We start from the raw sequence: 23,460 nt of genomic DNA, 5'->3' as shown, positions 1-23,460 counted from the left end.
ATATATTTGTTTAATGGATTTATTTTGCGGAGCTAGTTTAAATGAGTCAATAGCATTTCCGGTTGGCATGCACGTGCACATTAAATTCGAAAATGGAAATTCTCTCGTATCGATATTCGACGAGATCCGGCACTCGAGCAAAGTGAATTGATCAGCTTTACTGATCCGTTTCGTCGACGTTTTTAAAGTATCGTGAGTTAGCTTACGCGCGCGGCGTAGATCAGCCAGAAAGAAACTCTCCGCGCAGTTAAATTGATCGTAATTGGGCTGCCGTCGGCGGCAGTAAAATGTTGCGATCCCGTCGTTCGACTGCATTTTATCGTCGCAACAACCGGTTGCATTGTGGATCGCTTCGCTCGTAAAAACGCCGATTGTATGGGGGCCCCGATCTCTCGGCTAGCGGAGAAGAAGGAAAAATGTACGGACCGGTATTCTCGCTGTACATTTAGCGCTAAACGTTTGCCGTTCACGCTCCGGAGTTCTTTTATTTAATATGAAACTTGTGCTCGATTTCAGTCGACATCAAGTTCGTTATTTTAAATTAGATCTATTTGAGCGAAAGAAAAAGGAGGGAGAGAAAAGAAACGTATAAAGGCTAGTAGATAAATGAAGAATTAATCGAGCTGACTGAGAATATTTCTGTGCATACGAAGAGAAATAATTTTGTCAGGCTATCAAAATTTTTAAGACACTCAATTTATCTTAAACATTTTTTGACATTCTACTAATCAGTTTGAGTGTTCTACCTAAAAATTTTGGTGGTCTGACAAAATTATTTTCAGATCGTATCTGGCTAAATTTTTAGGCGATTGCGTCATATCATTAAATTATCCCGTATAGAATTTAGATTCTATATGGATTTTGAGAAAGACTCTGTGAAGTTGAAACGTTAATCATATTGCACGTGTGAGAAAATATAGCAGCTTTAAGCATTTTTACATCCTTATAATTTTGCATCCTTATAATTTGCGTAACTGTTGTCGTTTTAAATATTTTTATATATTGCTAAATTTTTAGATTTTTTAGCAAAATCGTTCTTTTCGTGCAGTACTGTTTTTGTTGTTTTTTTTTTCTTTTTTTCAAACTGCTTTCTTTGTACCGGAGATACGGCGATTACTTATCGCGGTAGAAATTATGGTTCTCATACAAAATGACACGTCTCACGCCACTTCGTCGATATACTAAATAATTCAAACTTCTCCACAGGAAATATACCTGTTTCAGTAATCTCGTTACTGCGATAAGCACTGATTGCTGTTACATCGCGCCGGTAAACCTGCCACCCCGGTCTGCAACTACGTTACGCGACGACACGCGAGAGTCGTAAAATCAACAAAGGGGATCCAATTCTAGGCCTTTTCGTACAAATAGAATTGTACTGTAGATTCAATTTTTGTTACATCGCGTTAAGCGATGAAAGTGAAAGCAGTATTAATGAGCTATTGAAGAAAATTTCAAATGTTATTCGGAATTTAATTTTATCTAGGCGTGAAAATTACTGATGCAAGTCACGCGCTTTGAGGATTATAAGATATTATTTCAGGAAAACACTTTGTCGGCCTTCAACGTGAAATATATCCTCTCGACTCCCCCGGGTATCATCGGTAACTTCGGTTATGTAACGCGGATTGCAGTGCTTCAGTCGAGGGTTAATACTCGTTCGCGGGACAACTTAGCTAAAGTTCATTATCGCGTTAACCAATTCATATCACACAGGCGAGAAGCGAGATAATGATTCACCTCAATCTTTCGCGCGAGCGTGTGTCAAACTTTTTTTATATCTTTCTTAGTTCTTTCATAATCTTTATTAAAAAGTTGTCATAAAAGTATACATACTTTCTAAATTCTGTGGAGTATAATCTCTAAAGTCTTGAAAAAGAGCTCAATTTTCAGTTCTTAACAGTGAGATTTCACTCGCCAGAGTGACAATTCACTCTAAAAGTTTTATAGAGTATATACATATATATGAGTATTGAAAAAGTATGTGATGAAGATAACCGTTATGGGATAATTTATAATTAATTAAATTTAACCAGAAAAGGGAAAGGTAGAGATAATCGAGATAATTAATGATTCAATAAAATGATAAAAAAACCAGTCGACGCCGTAATAAAAAAACGTGTTAAACATGTACGATAATATTTATCGCGCCACTTTTGGATAAATAAAATATGGAAGCTCACGCAGATCGACACATATTTAATGTATACAGGTACAAGCCGTATAAATGCAATATACCTATACTGTATATACAATAACTCTTTTATTTTAAGACTGTGCTTTTAATGCAGGAAGGTCAGGAAGATAGAAAGAACATTAAGTTTCTAATAAAAAGTTTAGAGTGTCTAATTTCTAATAAAGGAAGATCGTAGCAGTTGCACACACACACACACAATCATAAATCAGAATCATCATTCATATTGACCGTTCACTGATGATTCCATCACTTTTAACTTTTTCCTCATTACTGTCTTCTAACAGCAAAGTTTTTACGTAAAATTCATTTCAGAGTAAAGTGATTGACGATTATGATTATTGAATCACTTTTTTTTTAAAAGCATTTTATTTAATAAAAAGACGGATTTTCCTGGTTGTATTTTTATATTACAGTTGTTTTAATATTACCGAATATATTTTTTGAAAAATAAAAAATTTATTGAAAAAATTGTTTGAAAAAAGTTTTGAAACATAAGAAAGCTTCTTAAAAAGTGGATAAATATTATGTACGGCGATAAAAATCACATCACGCAGCTGTGCTTAATATTATCGAATGTATGTAATTTCTATAAGAAAAAAAACGTATTGAAAACAGTCTTAGAATATAAGAAAGTTTTTTTAAAACAATTAAAAAAATGGATACATAAATTCATGCACTGTTCATTAATGTGAGAATTACATATTAACGAGACACTTCAATAGAAAAAAAAGAAACGAACCACTTGTAATATTTCACTTCTATAACGAATGACTAATGACTGATTCAGCATGGTTTAGCAAAAGGATCGATTGTCCAACAGTATTGCTCAACCGGTCGGTCATTCACTGGTGCATCTATCGTGTGGTTGGCGATCGGCGTTCACTCGCTCGTTCGTTTTGCGATGCAAGCGTTTCGTTGTTGCTAAGCGGCCAGATTTCTATGCGCGTTGCGAGGTTGTATTCTGAGAATCTCGGCGTTGAGAGCCGCTGGGGTTAGCACCGTGGCGGGGAGGCCTCCGGTGTAAGCATCGCAGACAGCGAGGCGCTGCTCGTGCAACGGCGTGTGTCACTCGAGAGATTGAATAATCGCCGCGTTCCGCGCGATTCGAAAAGTGCAATCGATATCGGTACATTCGCCGGCGTACACAACGGCCGATAACCGATAACGGACGTCATCTCGATCGACGTGCGTGAATGCTTTGGTTATTAGCTCTCGGCTAAGAAGGCAAATAGAAAGTTCTGCAAAGTCTGTGTCGTGCTTGTCGGAATAAAAGATCTGCAAACGCTTACACATGTGCGACTCATTTTAATAAGATGCAAACGATGAAAGTGCTATACGATTTTTATAACTTTAGTTAATTTTGTATTTCACACAACAACAGATTAGGTTTCGATTTTGTAATTAGGCTGTTGCAATATCTTCATCTGAGCTTTTTTTTTTGTATGATTAATGATCGCCATATTTTGCGTGTAATTTTTATATTATAAATTACCTGAATATTATTCTTAATTCGTTAAATTTCGAATTTTATTATATCGAACTTTATTATAATTTTATTATGTAATATATTCTATATTTTACGAAAAATTTTTGCCGCGTAATTTTGGCCGTAATGTTTGCAGATTATTCTGCAACATTATTACGTATATATAATTTATTCCACTTGTTGATGCAAACGAATTAATGCACTAAATTCGAAAGTGGAACTAAGTATCATTGCACGCGATACAAAATTTGTGATTTATTTATGAGAGAACTAATTGTATTATCAAGTTTTACGTTCCACACAGTTTCGTCTGATACATTAATATAATATAATATTATATATAACAATATCGTGTGCAAGATTTACTTGTGATACATTTTTTTACGAAGAGTGAAACATTATCCTTGGAAATAACTACATTTTTCTTATTTGCATATTATTATCAAGCAAAAAGTCTCTCTCTCTCTCTCTCTCTCTCTCTCTCTCTATCTCTCTCTCTCTCTCTCTCTCCTTCATATGTAATATTACAGAAAATAGTTTACGCATTAGAAACCTTCGCGGTTTATCTATTCGTGTACTTCTATGATTACATTGAAAGGAATGAATATGGAAGTACGAAGTAAAAGTCCAGTAACGTCGAGAGATGAAGTTATCAACTGTAATATCTATATTACCATATTCGTATGGAAATACGAACGTGCTGCATCGCGTTCTAATTAAAACGCCCCAGGTATCTTTCGCTTTCGCTTGCTTTCAATATAAATTTCGCGCCATCTTGGATAACGATCTCATGCACCTTATCAATCTCTTTCATTTCTGGCAACACGTCGAGAAAACGTGATTGTAGTAATTCAGAGCCTGCTTTGAGTACCTACTCGGGCAAGTATTATTTGAGACACGCTACATATTATTTCGTCAAAATTAGATTATTATCAATGTTAAAATAAATAATTCTTTGATTGATCGCTCATATAGACATGTATCTCTCTATTTTTATTGCTGTTGACAATTTCTTTAACGCAGGAATGATCACCTGCGATGTTTTTTAACTCAGCGGCGAAAAATATCAATTGTTGTAAAACATTGTTTTATGTATGGATATTACTTAACATATTTTCTTTTTTTTTTATAACTATTTTTTACAAACTTTTAAATATGCAATTCAAAAACCCGATAAAAGAGCGTTATATGAATCAAAGTTTTTATTTTTAATATATGTTTGATTTTTATTTATTTTTTTTCGGAAAATTATAATTAAATTCATGTTCCATAATGTTCTCAAATATTAATCAATCAAAAAACAATAACCAATGTATTGTTAATAATAGTGGTTTTAATTCGTATGTAAAAATACCTCAGGCGATCGTTTACATAAAAAAAAAAAAAAAAAAAAAAAATCAGGTGACTCCCGGGTTAAAAGCACTGAATATGCGTTTGAATATTTACGTGATACACAGATTCCGTTGTGTTTTAAAGATAAAGCTGATGTACCTTTTTTATGGCTATTCCGCGATTATGTGAAACGAAACGTGTCCGCAATTCGATCGGATCTTCGCCATCGGCGCAGCGATGGCGGCCTTTTGACAACGAAACATATCGATTCACGCGTTAACGTTTCGCCGAGGAGCGAACGGGCCGCCCACTTATCGGGTCCGCCAGCTCTCAAGGCCTCTTCTCACCACGAAAGGATTTTCGTAAACAAAATTTACGGTCGTTGAACCGTGCCGTACCGCGGTGTGTTGCCCCCCATCGGTTGGCGCACGCGAGAGATCACCGAGGTTAGCTCGTTTATTCTCGCTTGAAACGCGATTAAAGTCCGACGTCTCAGCCGAATCGTTTTGCTTAGATTTGAATTGCGTTCCGCGGTTCTCTGCTGCGGTCTCGCCTTTCTATCATCTCTCCTTCTGCCTGTATTTGCCGCTGTCGGACATTATGATACAACTAATTTGATTATGAATACAATACGGCTTTCGACATCCGTCGGAATTAATCTTTCATTTATAATGGTCAGTCTTCTCTGAAAAATAAAATTCTTAATTTATTAAAGGAGAATATATTTTAAATAATTATTGTATAATATTATTTTAAGAAAACTATGTCATTTTGAGGAGATTAAGAGATATACTTGGAATTACAATGGTATTGCATTAATTACGTGGAGTATTTAATATTTAGCTTGGGTTTCATTTTTGTGATGTTATTATTTGTTGTTTTGCTGACAGCCTACTTTGTGTTGGCCGATATAAATGAAAAAGAAATAAAGTTTTTACTATATGCTATTTTAAAGGTATTATTCTGTGACACAATAAACTGATACGTTTCTTTGTGCATTACAATTAGAGCGTAACGTTAATGGCGCTAATTCTAGCGGTAATTCATTGTTATCGTGCTCGTTAGCACTCGCATTATTTTAACTTTATCACTGCTCTGTATGTACACGCTTTGGAAAATAGCGAGCCGTATGCCATTTCCATACTTATTTTCACTTATTTATTTTTACGTGGATACATTTTTTTCAAACTCATTAAAAGGGATTTCTGCGAAAATGCGGGGGGGAGGGGGGGCTTAATCACCGTCTGAAACAGTCGAGGAACGATGAGTAACTAGAGTAGAACGCGTAGAGTGTTCTTCTTCGTCTCCGCGGTGTTCCCTTTTTCCACGTTTTGTCCATCTCGTGTTTTTCGAATTCATGTAACGTTATAAACGCCGCATATACGACGCGCGATGCTTGGAAACAGGTTTAAAACGAGAGGCAAAGTCAGTTCCAGAAAGCGCGCATTCAGAATAAAATTCGTCGTCGCGGTAGGTACTTGCCGGCTAACTTGGCGTTAAGCAATTTCCGAGGTAACTCTCGCGACATTTCGTTCGGAACAATAGCGAGCGGATAACGTGCGTCCCCGATGCATATTTATCAGTTGTCATGCCCGATAACGATCGGCTGATTTCTTAATTATCCCCGGTGCATATACTCGTACACGCCGGGGCTCCTCGTTGCGAGATGTCATGTCATTTTTCGCACGGGCGGACATGGATACATTGCACCTGACTGGCCTTAAAAAGGAGACGGGAAAAATATCGCTGTAGAGATACCGAGTGATCTGTTGGGGCGTATGTACGGTATAATTTAACTGTTTGCGCTGAATGGAATTGTTATCTCGGTCGCATAATGAAAATATACTAGGAGGAGAGGAACAAATGGATGGCATTACCTTTGCGTAAAACGGCGGCGCGGCGGGTCATAAAATATCAGGGTCGTGCGAAAATTTCCGCGATTCGCCATTCGATGTTTGCAAGCGATCGTTGATCCCCTGTGTCCTTTCTCACGAGAGATTCTTGGGAGCGTAGATGCATCGTTTATTCCTCATGCAAATCGCGCGCGGTAAACGGTAGCGCTCTATCGCGAGGAAGAAGGTAAAAATCTCTGTAATCGCGCGTTTACAATATTTCCGCTCGTTCGTTTTACTTCGTGTCAATTTCTTCGCGTCATCGCGCGATGGTTTATCTGCGTACGCACGTAAGTTATTAAAATCTCAAGTATTTCCTGATTTCCCATCGCTCTCCATTTCCATGTTCCAATTAGCAATCTAGTTGATAATCCGTTTGATAAGCGATAACACGGTGTAATTGCTAGAAAATGAGTAAACTTCATTTTTGTACTCTCTCGACGATAGCGCGTATCAAACTGCATGGAAAAACGCAACGAATCCCGCATGAAGAAATATTTGCGCGAGACGTTACGTGGCTCGTTATTAATATCGCATTGAGACAGTTTGATAGACCGTGGAGGGAAAATGTATCGGATAGCGCATAGAGAAGCTGTGTTGCTGCACTAGCAGTGTGCCAATTCGACCGCTGTTGCACTCTATGCAGTTGCTTGTGCTATAGCTAGCAACACGTAGTATCTACCGTCCTTTTTGCAAACATCGCTCGCCATCTCTCTAGCGTGTGTACTAGCTTTTCCGATACTATCCTCGACGAGGTTTCGATGGTAGGAAACGTTTGACTTTTTTTTAATTCGTCATGTAAATAGAAATTATATAGAAAGTAAAGGACTTAAGAGGGAAATCTCGAACGGCTTTAACAATCCATCTGTTTAAGATGTATCGATTATAACTCTTGAAACTCTCTTATAACTAAGAATTATAAAGACTGAACTTTTTTTTTAGAGATTATACGAAACACGTTGATTGTGTTTCTATATATATACGGTCTAAAATCAAGATTCTTAATATAAGAAACACATTTGTTGAAATATTTAAAAATTTGGGTGTATAGAGTTGAAAAGAATTTTGTTAGATTATCAAAATAATTATGTGGGAAACATATTGTAATAAAAAATGCTGCAAAAATTTTTGATATTCTAACAATCAGTGTTTAAGTGTTTTCCTTGATAATTTTAATAGTTTAATAAAATTTTATTAGATTTGTAGCTTGCTAAATTTTTAGGTACTTTAGTAAAACCATTCTATCCGTGTCATACAGAGTGTCTTGAAATTTGCAAATCGAAATACTTTTTGCCAGGAGATTCTCGAAAAATTAAATAAAAAATAAATCAAATTATGTCGATGTAAGGGCTACGAGCCAAAAGAAAAACGATGTGAAGAAAATAAAATAATGTATTAAATAAAAATAAAGCTACAAATAGCGTTTCAACCCCAATTGAGTCATTCTCAATGTTAGATACAAAATATTCAGATTCTGAATACGGCTTAATTAGAATAAAATATCAATTGTAGACGGCTTAAAAAAATAATTTAAAAAATATAGATTAATAAACAAATGTAAGATCACAGGATATTATCATGTGGTAATCAAGCTAATATATTAAATAAAAATAGTTATTTGTGCATTTTTATTTTAAACAATATTTGAGATACAAGAGTTCAAATGTGGCCAATTACAGACTATGTTTAATCAACTTGTGTCTTAGTGAACACGCTGAAGTGCACGCAACTAACACTTTTGCCATGTATGCATAACTTACGAACAAATGACTGCTTAAACATAGTCTGTAATTGGTCATATTTCTTATTATCTTACAAATTACTACTTAAAATAGAAATTTACAAATAACTTACTTAATTTTTTGAAAACTTTACTACAGTATCGTGTTCATAAATTTCAGGACGTTTTGTATGTATAATAATTTTTAATAATAAATTATTATATGTCATTTATGTAGATTAATTAATTAACAATTCTCTGTTATATATCAATTATATTAATTATAATAGTTATATTAATTATAATAATGCAGTTTCTCTACATTGTTATATTTTTGCAGTTGCAAATAAGCTCCACAATCACTAATAATTAATATTGCATCATCTCTTGCGAAATCTCTGTCGATATAATCCTTTGGTATTACATGCGAAACCGTACTCGATTGACGATCATTTCACGTTATATTCGACGGAAAAATCAGAGCTAGATCTTGATTGAAGCCACCGCATGTTTCCCGCGTTGTAGAATCGACTAGGTTTTTTTTTTGTTCCGCTGATGGCGCGTTCTTTCACGAATCTCCAGCGGAGAAGTCGCACTAACGATTCCGCTCGCAGCAGACACGCCTGCTTTTCACCTATTTCTCTTTCTCGTTCTCGCATTCCCCGACGAGAAAAGTAGATGGAAGATGAGATCGTACGTATAATTAGAAAGTATATGTACGTACTCACTTGGTGGAGTCCGCAAATATCTCGCCAACTCGCGGAAAGCACTGACTGACAGTAGTTAAGCGAACGGTTTATTTGCACTTTTTGTGTACACTCCTTCCTCAATGCATTTATGTGCGTTCTCGTGATTCGTGAATCACTAACTTCGCCGATGCGAAAGTTCTTTTTTTTTTCTTTTTTACTTATTACGTCAGGTGAGTCCTATTTTAACAAACTTTGAATTTCAGATCGCCATCAATCGCGGTGTGTGTTTAGTCAGTTTGATTTCTCCATTTTCATACATATTTTTCCCTTTAATCTCGCTTCTTTGGTTTCTCGGCGCTTGTGAGCTAAAAAAAAATGACACCTATCGTAGTAATGTGTAATGAAATTAGCGTCTGATAGAGACATTCTGTCTCCGGGAGTATGAAAATTCGTTGACTCGATTATAGGGACCGATGAACACGTTCGGTCGATTTGACTTAACCGAGGGAAAAAGGCTTGTCTCTTCGCTCACGAGTTTGTATAGGTTGTACACAGTCTGGCCCTTTATCTACGATAAGTTTCTCGTCGGATCGTTAAGTAAATAATATGATGAAAGTGATTAGAGAAGGACAAAATTAGATCGTAATTAATTTAATTTATCTAGCTCTGATGATCACACCACACACACACACACACACACACACACACACACACACATACCACAATATGATACCTTATTTAAACCGCTTTATTAAAAATATAGAATTTTACTTCAATCTGTTACTTGTATTATATTGTATCAATCTATTGTTTTTTCTTAATGCGACGGGCATCTTGGGATTTAATTAAGCCAAATGAAGATTAATCTGTGTTTAATCTGTATAGAATATTCTATAACCTATATAAAATATTTATAAAGATTTTAATTCTGAAATTTTAATTCTATCTACTGGCTTTGTAATAGCAGTTTTGCCTCGCCACTTGCGTTCCACTGCGTTATCTGTTTCCCTTATATTTCTTTTTGTCACTTAATTTTGTAATTTTTGTTTATGTTGTGTAATAAAAATTAAAGATATAAAGATATATCTTGATATTCCAATCTGTCAAAGCGCATATAAAGCACGGGTTTAGGGGAATGCGCCTTAAAGTGCATCGATGCGGATTACACAACGGAACGCGCTATTCACGCATAAGCAACGTACGGCGCACCTTTCATACTCCCACATCTCTGCGGTGCAATCGATGGACTGAACGGGGAGGGGCCATCTTGCTTGGATGATTTACTCAAGAGATCTTTGACGATTCTTCTGCTGAGAGAGTTAGCTGACATACGCCCGTGTGCATGCACATTACATCACGTGTTTAACGCGATATCTTTAGCAGGTCAACTTGTTTATATACGTACGATTTTCTATTGATAACTAAATGTTACAGAATAATAAACGTTTTCTCTGATTAAGATAGCTGACTGTTCCGTCATTGTTTGTGACTTAGGTTTTCAAATTCTCATGCCTTTCTCTCTACCCTTGATTAGCCCCCCCCCCTCCCCGCGATAATTTTTTAAACTTTTGAAAAAAATTAATTTTTTAGCATGAATTACTTATTAAAATATCTTTGAATTTTGAATTGAATTAAAAAAATTTTTTAACATTTCTTTAAAATCAAGTCTAAAAGGATTAAATGTATATTACCACAATTATTCGCTGTGAACTATTATGTCACAAAGATTTATAGGCAACGCAATTAGAAATATTACTCTGCAAAAAGAAAAAGAATATACATATATTTCGGTATCGCGATTTCATTTCAGGACGATATTTGCTTATAGGCAAACAGCATTTCGTAAAGAAATGAATATTTAGAAAACACTTAAATTATTTATATTGATTAAAACACTGATTCATATTTATGTTTACCGCGAATTATTTTATATTATATATAGAGTGTATATTCTAAATATCGTGCATTTTCTTAATTGTAAATATCAGAAATTAAAGTGAAAATATTTAATTCTATTTCAGAAAAAAATGTCAATAGTTATTTAATTATACTTGTGTGGAAATAAAGAGTTGTATTTATATCTTTAAAGACGTGCGAATGTATACATGTCCAGAAAGATATTGTTCTTCATTTAATTTTAAGCAGACTTCATTTTCATAGAATTTTAATTTTACAATTAGCTATTAAAATTGACATTTTTTTATAATGTGTGCGCAACTTTTATAAATCACTAGAAACGTTTTGTTAAATTTTCTATAGGAAATTGTATGTTTTAGAAGTTTGCTAAAGAATTTTTATCCGAGAGAAAATGCGCAAAGAGTGCTCTATACAGTATATATTTAATGCGAACAATGTATCCACTTTGCACACAAATTAGCGAGATGAATACAAACTACTACCTCGAGTGCTCGTCCGGCTGCGTTCATTAAAATTCATGAAAAGTCAATTAGCCGATTAATCATGACACGCGGAGTGCTCCTTTAGGATGCAAGAATTACCTTGCCTGCTTAAACGCGGCATTATATCGTACGAATGCGTGAGTAAGCTTCAGTCCACAACCACCTATCATGCATGTGTATATCACATCTTTATTCTTCATTATGTCCATGACGTAAATGGTCTATACATTGTGGTTGTCACGGTCTTGCAAGATTTATCGTTATTATATAATAACGTATCGCATGATAGAATTATATATCATGTTAAGGCTAATTGATGAGTTGATATTTTACTTAAGATATACAGAATTTAGATGCTAAGGTTTCGAGTGTAATAAAATATAATATTTGTAATATAAACATACGTAAGTTATTAATTAAATAATAAAATTATTTTTATATTTTTGTTTTATAGAGAAAGATCTTAGAGTTTTGTTATTTATCACGTTTCAGTGATTAATTCTATCATATTTGTTCGATGTTTTGGTTTAATTTTTTGAAAGATACAGTCGCGATCATTTTTTATTTTGTTAAGTTACAGACATAACATTCTGTATTGTATTCATGATATATTTTTCTCATCTTTTTCCAAGATGTACTATTAATATCGACCTGAATTAACCGTTTGAAAGGCCGCTTAATCACGAGTCGTGTTCTCCTGTTTAGTAGCATGAAGGCACAGGCTGGAAGGGACCTTGTTTGTTTTTTAATCTTCAATCTATACTTCGCCTACGGTTTCATATTTCTGTATTCATGTGTAAGGCTGTTCTGTATGCGGAATGTCATTCACAACAACAAGTAACTTTACTCTTTCTGACAGATGATGCAAACAAGTGCTCTTCAAAGGCTTTAATGAACATCCATATTTTCATTTGTTAATCAAAGCTACTCAAAAATTAACTTTTTAAATCATTATTTTGTACCGTGGTACAACTAGAAGAATTTTGAATTGTCATAATTGTTTGTCTCATAGTAAAGAAATTGAATTATTTTTGCTTTGACAATTTATTCATGTTATCGCTTGGCGCTCTAGAAAATTTAATAATTACTAGAAAAGTTATACAAGAGAATAAAGTATATTAAATGACGAAAAGCAAAGTTCGTCGTGCGAATTAGTCATCTGGAAAGTTATAACTAACTACAGTCACAAGATCTTTTTGAGATCAATGATATATTCGAAATTTTCTTAAATAGTTACTTGCCACCGGTCACGATTCTGGGTCATATCTACAATTTGATACCGTGCACTCTTCTCGTTCGCTTCGACGAAGACGCATTATGCCTCGCTCGCGTCCGCGAGATCACGCTGCAAGATTTCTCCTTGGCAATCAGGATCGTATTCCGCCTCCCGCTACGTACGTCTATCTCGTGCCTCCTAGCTGAGGTAGCCTCGTTTCCGTCTCGTCTCTCCTCGCCGCGCGTAATACTATTATCTATCTCTCACTTGTTGTGCCGCCAACGTTCGACCGGGATAACAGAATCAACGTTGCATTTAGGGTACATACAGATCGATCAACGCCTTCGAATGCGAGCCCCGAGGATTCTTTCCGAATGATTGATGACGATTAGAATAACGGCCGTAAAATAAATTGTGATTATTGATGAAAAATGTCATAGCTTGTTCTTAAGAGACGTCAAAAATTTACAGTTAGTCACTTCCTCTAACAAAGTTACCTCTTCGTTAATAATATGAGATTTTCACTCTTCATTTGAAATATAGATTTTCGAACTTTTAATAAGCAGATTTTTACAATATATTATTCTGGGTTGTATTAAAATTGGAAAAAATTCCTATATACTTGTGAAAATTGTAATGACGAGTTTTTAATAGGAGTTGGATTGTATTTTCTTCATTCTTTACAGATTTAAATTTATTGTCTATTAGAATTAACAATAAAAAAAATTGACTGTGTCATCAAAGTCCCACATTTGGCGGAGAATTAATAAAAAGTTAAACGTGTAAAAACTCTTAACATTGTTAATGAATAATTTAACCTAATTATTACAATTGTTTAATTCTAATAGTATACGTTAATATTTTTTTATTATTAAGAAGATACGAAAATAGACGCTATTAAGGATATAACTACTTGTTATTCTAAAGTACACATTGTTTAATCGGTTTTGGAGATCAGGAATTTGTTAGTCAAACAACAGAGACCATGTACATGGTTTTTTTTCAGTAATGGAAGTAAAAGCCGATGTATGATAATTCGTCTATTTTTCAATGATTGCGCTGCCTTTGATCCTTCATATATATTCATCGCCACCTTATTATTCCATTCGAGTGTCGAATCGGAGAATCAATGTTGCATTCATAAAGATGGATCATCGCTCGAACGTGCATGCGCAATCATTTTGCGGATGATATACAAATTTCATGCCTGCAACGTAAATCGGAGGATTGAAAATGATAGCGTTCTTACTCATTTAAATTGTACTCGACTATACATAGATTTTTAATTCAAAATTTGATTACAGATATATCTTATATTGTACCAAAAATGTCTGATACAAATGAGTGAGGAAGGCCATATTTGATCAAGGTCTTACAATTAATGTCTATAACGATATTTTTGTGTGATGTTTACAATTTCCAGTTCAAGTAAATTGCGCACCGATTATTTGTCGGCCTTGAAACAGTTTTTTTGAAAATGAAGTTGGAGTACGTAATACCACAAATTAGATTGATAAGCAACTTAATATTACTGAAGCTAATAGGCATATTTTTTTAAAATAATGTAATCGTGCAAAATATCACACATCAGGAATTTAAACCTGGATCTCTCTCTCTCTCTCATTCAGTGCAGGCAAAAAGTTTGTAATTTTCTTCTTTAAAATAGTCTTCAAGCTTCGAGTTTGGCATAATATTACCCAAATCCAGTTAGAAAAATCATAGGATCTCTCAGGCAGCAGCATCGCGCCATTTGTGTGTGAAAAACCAAGTGATCATAAAATTACCGGATTCTGCGCGTCGCGACGGGAAAAAGTTTGGGATTTTGCGAGGCGAGCAAAAGGGCTTTTTACTTGTTCTTTCCGAGTTCATCGAATGTTATCGGCGTCCTCTCGCGTGTCACAGAGTCGTAAAAACTGGCTCGGCGGTGCTTTTGCAATTCGCGCGCTAACCACCGTGCGGCATCGGGCCCGTAACGGCCTCGCGTACTTAGCGAGTTTTTTTTGTCGTGCGGCGTGTTATCATCGTACGATCGATCTCGTCCTTCGACAAAGTCGAGTCATAGCTATCTAGTCACTCATATTATTTGAACTAGACAGGTGACTTTCAGAAATGTATATACTTGTATACACCTGATAAAAATTACTTATCTACGTAAGTACGGTTCTTTCTATAAAAAAAAAAAAAAAATGTAGAATTTGTGTTGGAAAATGAAATATATATTATTTTTACCAAGTAAACAGCGCGTGTTAAGAAATGAGTGGTTTTGCGTGGATTACAGATGACACGCTATCGTATCAGGCACTACCTCCTTCGCGTTTTTAGAGCTGTGCACGTTGGTGCCAGGCCATAGCATGTTGGTACGTTTGCTTCGTGAAAATAATCCTGATGGCGCCGTTTTCATATAGCGTGAATCATTTTTCGCAAGATTGTTAACGCTGAATATGCATTTCTTTTCATGAAGGTCATACAATACGGACCTCACGCAGTCAGTAATACTGTCAGTATCAACAAATACTGACAATATTGTTGATCTGTGTGATTGATATTAATTATTGATTATACTCGTATATACACTGAGAAAAAAAATAGTTCTGACAATTAAAGTACAACTCTAAAATTTAAATACTTGCAACTAGTTTTAAACAGCAATAAGAACTAAAGTAGTACCGAATACTATAAAAATATAGTATAGTATTATAAAGATATAGTATTATAAAGATAATACTGTAGTATTCAGTACTATTTCAGTTCTTATTACTTTGTAAGACTAGTTGCAAGTACTTAAATTATTAGAGTTGTCAATTTAGTAGTTGTCAAAACTAAAGTTTTCTCTGAGTGTAGAATGTTCAGTGTCAGCGATCTGAACGTCTTTATTCTCGAGCATTAGTATCCCCTACCACAGTGATAATGATACTTGAGAATAAAATTAGTTCTACTTTACTAAATCTTGATAAATATTAAAAAAAAAATAGTACTTATTAAATATTTACTTAGAATAAATAAATATTTATTTAATAAAAAATGAATTAAATCAATGATACTAAATAAATATTTATTTAGTTGACATTTATTTAGAATTATAATATTCAAATAAATAAATTTATTAAAATTTAGTATACAATTTTTTTCAGTGTATGGAAAAAGAGTGCAAATATAAGTGGAAAAAGAGAAACAAAAATAGAATGTGAGTTTTGTATCGAAGAGTATGTAATAGATCCGCTTCTATGCAACTTAAAGATTATTGTATCTTATATTGATCGTAATATTCATAGATGAGAGAGAACGTGGAAAATCTTTATCCTGTGTATATGGTAATCTTGTGGGGAAACTCACAACGAAGAAAGAGCGAGTGCATGCATTATTACTCGTATGCATCTCACGAGTTAATTTCATCTGCGACGTTGGCGTCGCGAGGCTCGCAAATAAGCGATCATTACCAAAGAGAGAAGATGATCTTGCGGTCGTGTACGCATCTCGGTGATCGATCCGATCGTAAAATATGTTCCTCGACGGCGCGAGGTAAATTCTTATATGAAATTACAATGGTGTTTATTATTCCGCTTAGTTAATCCGCTTCTGTTTCGTTCCATTTAATTCGCTTGAGCGAGTCGAGTCGAATCGCGCTGCGTGCGACCGTTTTATCACCTCACACGTTCTCCGACGTGCCCTGACCATCCTTATATCCCGAAAGACAAAGTATACGGTATATCGTGAATGCACAGTGGACTCGCGAGCACGGGCATGCGGTAGCACGGCAGTCGCGACATTAATAATTCAACAAAGCGCGCGCATGGAGTGGCGGGTTTAGGCTTCTGGGCGTTATAAATATTTAGATCGCGAAGATCGCGCGCGTCCGTAAGAACGGAGGCGAAACGAGACGAAAGACTGCAAGCGAGGAGATAGACGAATCAGAGTTAAGGGAGGGAATTATTTGGAATTATTTTCGAAGAAATGAGCACACTCTGAGGTCACGCTATCGTTAGTCAGCGTCGTTAGTCTCACTTTTGTTAGTTTAGTTAGTTTTTAATTGAAACGTATTAAATTTGTATTATTATTAATTAAACATCCAGTAGTTTGCTCGTCTTCGATTCATTTTATCATTTAATTACGTTTTTAAATAAGATTATTTAACATTAAATTTCATTTTTTTTTACATTAAAATAATTTAGTTGTCTTAACACCTTGCAACCTTATAAGTAAATATAAAGAAAGTGTAAAAAAATTCTTAATTATGAATTGATGCATTTTCGTCCAGAGTAGTTAATGGAAGAACAATATAAGTAGCATTTCATTAATCCATTAATTATCTCATTAATTTCTTTATAAATAAGTTTTTGAGTAAAATTACGTTACCTACTGATTATTGATGGCAAACGATTACCTTGCAGCTTCCTGTTAATTTCCACGAATAGAACGATTACTCGAATAAATACAATAATTGTTGCAATTATTCTCTTACTTTATATACGCGGCAAAAAGGAATGCAATACTGTTATTATCGTACTATCGGCAGTTTTGAACTGGCTTTTGTTTTTCATCAACGCGCGAAAACCATTATTTACAATCTTTTGTTTTTGAAAAAAATATTATCCCGTGTTTTTTAAATTTAGCTTTTTATTCATGTTTAGACTGCTTTTAATTAAGTCCATTATTTTCTTGATTATATAAAAGTGAAGCAATTATGTGTCAATTAAATTACTTATACACACACACGCACATGTGTGTGTGTGTGTGTGTGTGCGTGCGTGTGTGGGGATATGTGTGTATCGAATACATATGTATGTGAATTTACATATTGAATGGGTTTTTTACAATAGTCGCTTAAATATATATCTTTGAGGTATGCATATGTGTATAACTTTTACGTCTAACTTGATAAACAGGCTAAACGGAATTGACTAGTTTTCAAAACTCAATGACAATTTTAAATTCTTTTAATCTGCCTCCTTTACTTTTAGAACAAATAATGAAATATTAATATCTATCTTTATAAAAAAATAACCTTTATATTTTCTGATATTTTAAACATTATTCTCATATAAAAATGAACTTATTAATGAGATAAATAGGATACGTACAACTGAACGATCAAATTTAGAAAATTATATTCTTTCCATTCGCATAAATTGTGATATTTTACATTTATTACCGGTTGCAAAAATGACTTTGTAGTATACTTTTTGTGAAAGTTTCCCGTATGTGATTCGGTGAGTCTTGCGGTAAAGGCTATAATCAACTGCCGCTGATCGCGGTAAGAGTGCAGTGTTAATATCAAAACCTAAATGCAAAGTGTTACTCTGTGTAGGTTATACTTTGACCTAAGTGTTACCTTGAGACCATCATTAATCATGCAATAACAGGTTTGCAAAAATCACACGTTAACATATGTATATATGTCCTGGATGGCGGAAGATTTGAAAAAAATTCCGTTAGCTGATCGACATATTATCTCTGCAATACGCGTGGGATAACTGTAACGCGTATTATTGATCCGCTTATTTATTGATTTGGCAAAAAGGAGCTCGGTGGATCTGGTGTCAATTAACAATTCCATATCGGAAACAAGAAAGTGAACATAAGTTTTAAAAAAATAGAAACAACGTTAGAAACCGTTTTCTTTTTACAGAGATTCTCTAACGGCATATCGCCGCGAGTATTACAACTTACAACTCGTCCGAGGCTTTTCCACGACTTACGCAATAAGAAAACGCGCGTATATGAAATAAACGCGTGAATGTGTTTGCGCAATCGCGCTAATGCACCGTGAGACCGAAACGAATTTCTTTCTCACTTTTACGCTTGTATCGTATACATATTAGCGATAGATCTTTTATATTACATTACTACATCGCAAGCTTAACTGAACGTATTATTACCGTATTGATTCTCTTATCCACGTAAGAGTGTATTTCTTATTATTCCTTTCGATATTTCATTCCTTCGTGATCCCTCGATAAATTGCTACCCTGACGCGACCTTTCTTATTTCCTGACCTCGGAACCTTGACCCAGACTTTCTCTCATGACAATCGATCAATCAAATTGTAAACTATCTGAACTGTGATATTGATTAATCGCATAATCTTATGTAATCCGTAAATGATAATTAATTAGTCGTGATGCAATTTTTAACTTACATCGCGAAAGATTATCACATCCTACGTGCGATTAGGACACTCAGCATATTATTACTTGTAAACTGTTAAGTCAGCTGATCACTTGGAATAATCGGACGTTATTCAGCGATGCTAACGAAGCGGATTATAAATCTTGACGCTGAAAAAACTGCTTACTTCTATCATAATTTCAGACACGTGTCACGTATGATTAAGTATCGCACGCCGCATAAATAATTTTTCGTATTTGTGGCAGTAATTGTAAATTAAATTGATGTTGAAGTTAGTCCATTTTATAGATCATGAAAGTGAGTAATTACGAAAGAGTCAATTACACAGCTAAATACTGATTTCCTCAAGGTTCAGGAATTACGGGTACTGCATTACCATTGCATAATGCTCAGTCGAACGATAATCCGCCAGTTATTACCGTACCGTTGAAAAGTGTTTCCCTATTAGAGGTGGCCTCTTATGTCGCTAACGTATTACATCCATCCGGCGTAAGAGCGTAAGATCGATCGAGGTACGTTACGCGGTGGTAAATTGAAGTTCAATACGGTCACGATGGTATCACTCGGCGAAATGTTCGCTTTTGCCGCGTCATAATCTGTCTTTTTGCCGCGTGCAATTTCATTTCCTCTTTCTCTGATCGATGTCGATCATTTCGCCTTAATGCGACAATACTTTCTGAGTTTCACCCACGTTTGTTTTATAGAGGACAGAATCTGTTGAAGGAAAATGATTTTATCTATAAAGAAGATTTTCCTTTGTCTTAACTGCACACAGAAAAATACTATTGTTGTACGCAAATAATAATTACTTGTTTCAAGATTTCAAAAGTCTATATATCCGCAAATTTATTGTAAAAGTTTATAAACATCGAATTTTTTAAGAATATATTTTGAATCCTGCACGGTAAGAACGATTTTGCTGAAGTATCTGAAAATGTAACTAAGTATACATTTGAAAATAATTTCGTTGAATCATCAAAATAATTGCGTAGGAATCTCAAGCATAATGAGTAATGCTGTATAAAGTTTTAACATTCTACCAATCCGTTCGAGCATTCTATATAATTATTTTAATGGTCCAATAAAATTATTTTTAGATCTGCATTTAGCTAAATTTTTACTTTAGAAAAACTATTCTTTTTATGTAATAGTTACATAAGTTTAATACTTCAATCATTATTAAATTAAAACAAATTCGATTTGCTTGTTATATAAAGTTGCTTCTTCTATCAATTTTGTAATATTCTTTCTAAAAGAAAATTCTGGCTTTTAGTACATATTAATGAGTTTTTTCAAATTTGTAATAAGTATTGCAATATTATTAAGAAGAAAATATTTTTCATTAAAGATAATTGTTACTTAAAAGAAAGAAAGTAAATCCCATAATCACGTTTCATAGCAATTGAATGATATTTTTCTGTGTGATGGCGGTCAGAAGTATTTTCTTTACAATTTATTCTATATTTTTAATAATTTTGTTTCTTTTACTTTCAGGTGCTTCATGGACTAAAGTAACATCCTTGGAAGAAAGTAGACTATCATTCGGAAAATCATTTAGAAAATTTTGCGGAAAGCTCGGTAAAATAACGTGTGCGATAATAATGTAAAGGAAAATGTGATTCTCGGTTAGTGATTACTGATTACGTTGATACAGAAAAAAAAGCAAGAAACAAACTGTATAATAGAAACCGTGATAGTAAAGTAAAGAGAAGAGGAGATAGAAGAGAAAGAGAAAAAGATGAGCACTATATAAAAGGTAGAGAAATAGAAGAAAGAAGAGGAGAGACGCATTGCGATCGCATCCGATCAGGCTAAAACGTTCTCTCGGTCGATCGTTTTCTCTGTGGAAGGTACGTCAGAGAATCGTCCTCTATTCCCATCGTCTTGCCCTCCCTGAACTCGAATCTCGATAGATCGCCTCGACGCGGCAGCCGACGCCTCCTGCCTACTTTCTATCGCCCTGAAACGTATCCCGAGGTGCACCTCGCCTCGGTAAAATCCTCCGAGAAACGAGTTTTACGGCCGATTCTCTCACGGCGAAACGCGATGAAACGAGCGTAATTACGCGAGGATAGTACCGCGCGCGCGATCTACTCTCGCACGCTGCCTTCCTTTTTTCCTTCGCCCCCTTTCTTTCTTTGCTGCTTAGAGAAGGAAAGAACCTCGGGAAACGCGAACATCGGGAGTGCCGTTTAATCGACCAACACAATCGATCGAGTCGAACGATCGATTCGGCGAAGACGTGATGTTAGAATGACTATTCGTTCGATAGAGAGATTATCGCGACGATTTCATTATCGGTTTAAAAAATTCAGATAAGAACAAGATTTGAAACGAATGTGATTATACCATACTTATTTTCGTAAAAAATTACGTATAAAAGAGATACAGAGAATTTTAATTAAAGAGAAAATTATTCGAACAGAATAATCGTAATTAGCGATTGATCGTGTTCTCGTTTGTGTTGCGTTTCGCTTTTAGACACAGAACAATGAGTCGAGATGAGTCCGCACTGTTGAATTCACATTGTCAAATTACAATATATTCAATTTGAGTTATTTGTAATTGTTTCTAAAGGTCACCACTTCTCCTATTCAATATATCGTTAATTTAACTAAAACAATGGAGTTAAATAATTTAATTCAAACAAATGTGTTAAATTAGATTTTATTAATTTAATTTATTAATTATAGTTTATTACTGGGTGCATAGGTTAATAAAATTCGTTACTTACTTTAAAATTATTCCATAGAAATGTATTGATTTACATTTTGATATACATGGAAGTATTAAAAATAAAAAAATGTTATTTAATTTAAAGGATTGGCTTACCGTTGCTCCTTTGATATCTAACAGTGCACGTTAACTAACATTGCGAGCGATCCTCGCAATCGAGATTAAAATAAACAGGTCTTTTGATGGTACTATTTCCTCTTACAGTTGACGATTACAGTCGCTGTTTCGAAGGAAGATTGCTCGACGAGCTCGCAAAATAGGCGAAGGTACCGTCTCTCTGCGAAAAAGAGAAAAGGCGAATTGGAAGGAAGAAAAGTGTAGATATCCCGCTGGTCCATCGCACACTGTTTATCCTGGGAATCGAGCCGAGCGCCCGGGCGCCTCGATACTCCGTGCGATTGCTTTCAAAGACGAAAGAAGGATTTCGCAAGGATCGGGTAGAAGGAAAACAACGTGCGCGACGATACAGGAAAAGAGAGATGTACCGAGAACCGAGCAGTTCGTCGGGCAGCGGCGCCTCTACCAAGGGCGACGAAGTCGAGCTCGTCAGTAGATTCCTGGCGCCGCTCTGCGCCAGAGACGAAGCGGCAAGGAACATCGCCCTGGCCGCGGCCAGGACCACCGTCGAAGGATGGCTGGGTGGCGTCAGCAGCCCAAATCGCTGGGAGGACGCCGGCGACATCGAGGACATCAAGACCGCGAGTGGGAAATTTTCCAGTTCTCAGGACGGAAGGTGAGTGTCTATCATTGTAGAGTAATGAGATTTGATTTTTTTTATGAAAGTAATGCGAATTTTATTTACATAATTATATCAAATTGATAATTAATTTGATGTGCAAGTGGATAATTAATTTGATTGAATCAAATAAATAAGTTAAGGATCGATATGGTCGAGGCTAGATCTTGGCCTAATATTTTTACGTCAATTTCATTTTCCAGTTTACATACTGCGCGCCGCTTATTATCTGTCGAATTTTTAAGATGCTAATTGCATCTTTATCAAATCGACGTGTGATTTAATTATAATATTATTTCAGCTTTATATGATTGCACTTCAAGTAACCGACAGTAACCGGCGGGGCAGTTCATATAATTGACAAATGATTTAGAATTTATATATAAAAATTATTAGTTATCAAAATCTAGCCCTGTTCGTTTTTTTTCCTTTATTTATTTGATTTAATTACATATAGCGACCTCTAGATTAATTTATTATAATTTGATTAATTTCTGCTTATTTTTTTTATTGAATTTCAATGTTTTTTAAAAAAAACTTACATATTCTTGTTGATAATAATTATTGATTTGATCGGGCAGTGTTAAATCGTAGTATTTTAATCGTGATCACATAAAGCGATCTCTAATCTTGAAATTATGTAAACGCCGTTAAACATTCGCTGTTATTCATTTGTTACATGTTTAGATTTAATTGATATGTTACGATAAACATTTTATTTTCCGTTTTATTGAATAAATACGGGCATCACGCTAAAGAGCATTAAAATTATACAATTTGTTGAACCAGCTTGTTTACCGGTATCAATTACCTGGACCATTGATTAACAATTAATCAATTAACGGTTATCAAATAACAAATAATATATGCGATATATTGTGTAATAAATACTTCCTAAAATCTCGTTTCGCGTATCATAATTTCGATCGAG

At 34.8% G+C, this 23,460-nt stretch overlaps 1 protein-coding gene across 2 annotated transcripts in view; it reads left to right on the top strand.

The window, feature by feature from the left end:
* The window catches only part of LOC108756867 (sestrin homolog), a 220,283-nt gene that overhangs the window by 7,134 nt on the left and 189,689 nt on the right, over positions 1–23,460 (top strand). The window contains exons 2-4 of one of the 2 annotated variants that reach the window (XM_018500997.1): positions 20,552–20,635; positions 20,712–20,907; positions 21,998–22,526. In XM_018500997.1, the coding sequence (XP_018356499.1) occupies positions 22,273–22,526 (254 nt within the window). In that variant the 5' untranslated portion in view covers positions 20,552–20,635; positions 20,712–20,907; positions 21,998–22,272. Of the gene's footprint in view, positions 1–20,551; positions 20,908–21,997; positions 22,527–23,460 lie in introns of both variants that reach the window. The other variant, XM_018500996.1, reaches the window with a different exon arrangement.

This window comes from Trachymyrmex septentrionalis, unplaced genomic scaffold (genome assembly GCF_001594115.1).
Source record: "Trachymyrmex septentrionalis isolate Tsep2-gDNA-1 unplaced genomic scaffold, Tsep1.0 scaffold13, whole genome shotgun sequence".
Classification (NCBI taxonomy): Eukaryota; Metazoa; Arthropoda; class Insecta; order Hymenoptera; family Formicidae; genus Trachymyrmex; species Trachymyrmex septentrionalis.
Note: the sequence above shows the minus strand (reverse complement) of the source record. Positions and strands in the feature narration are given on the sequence as shown.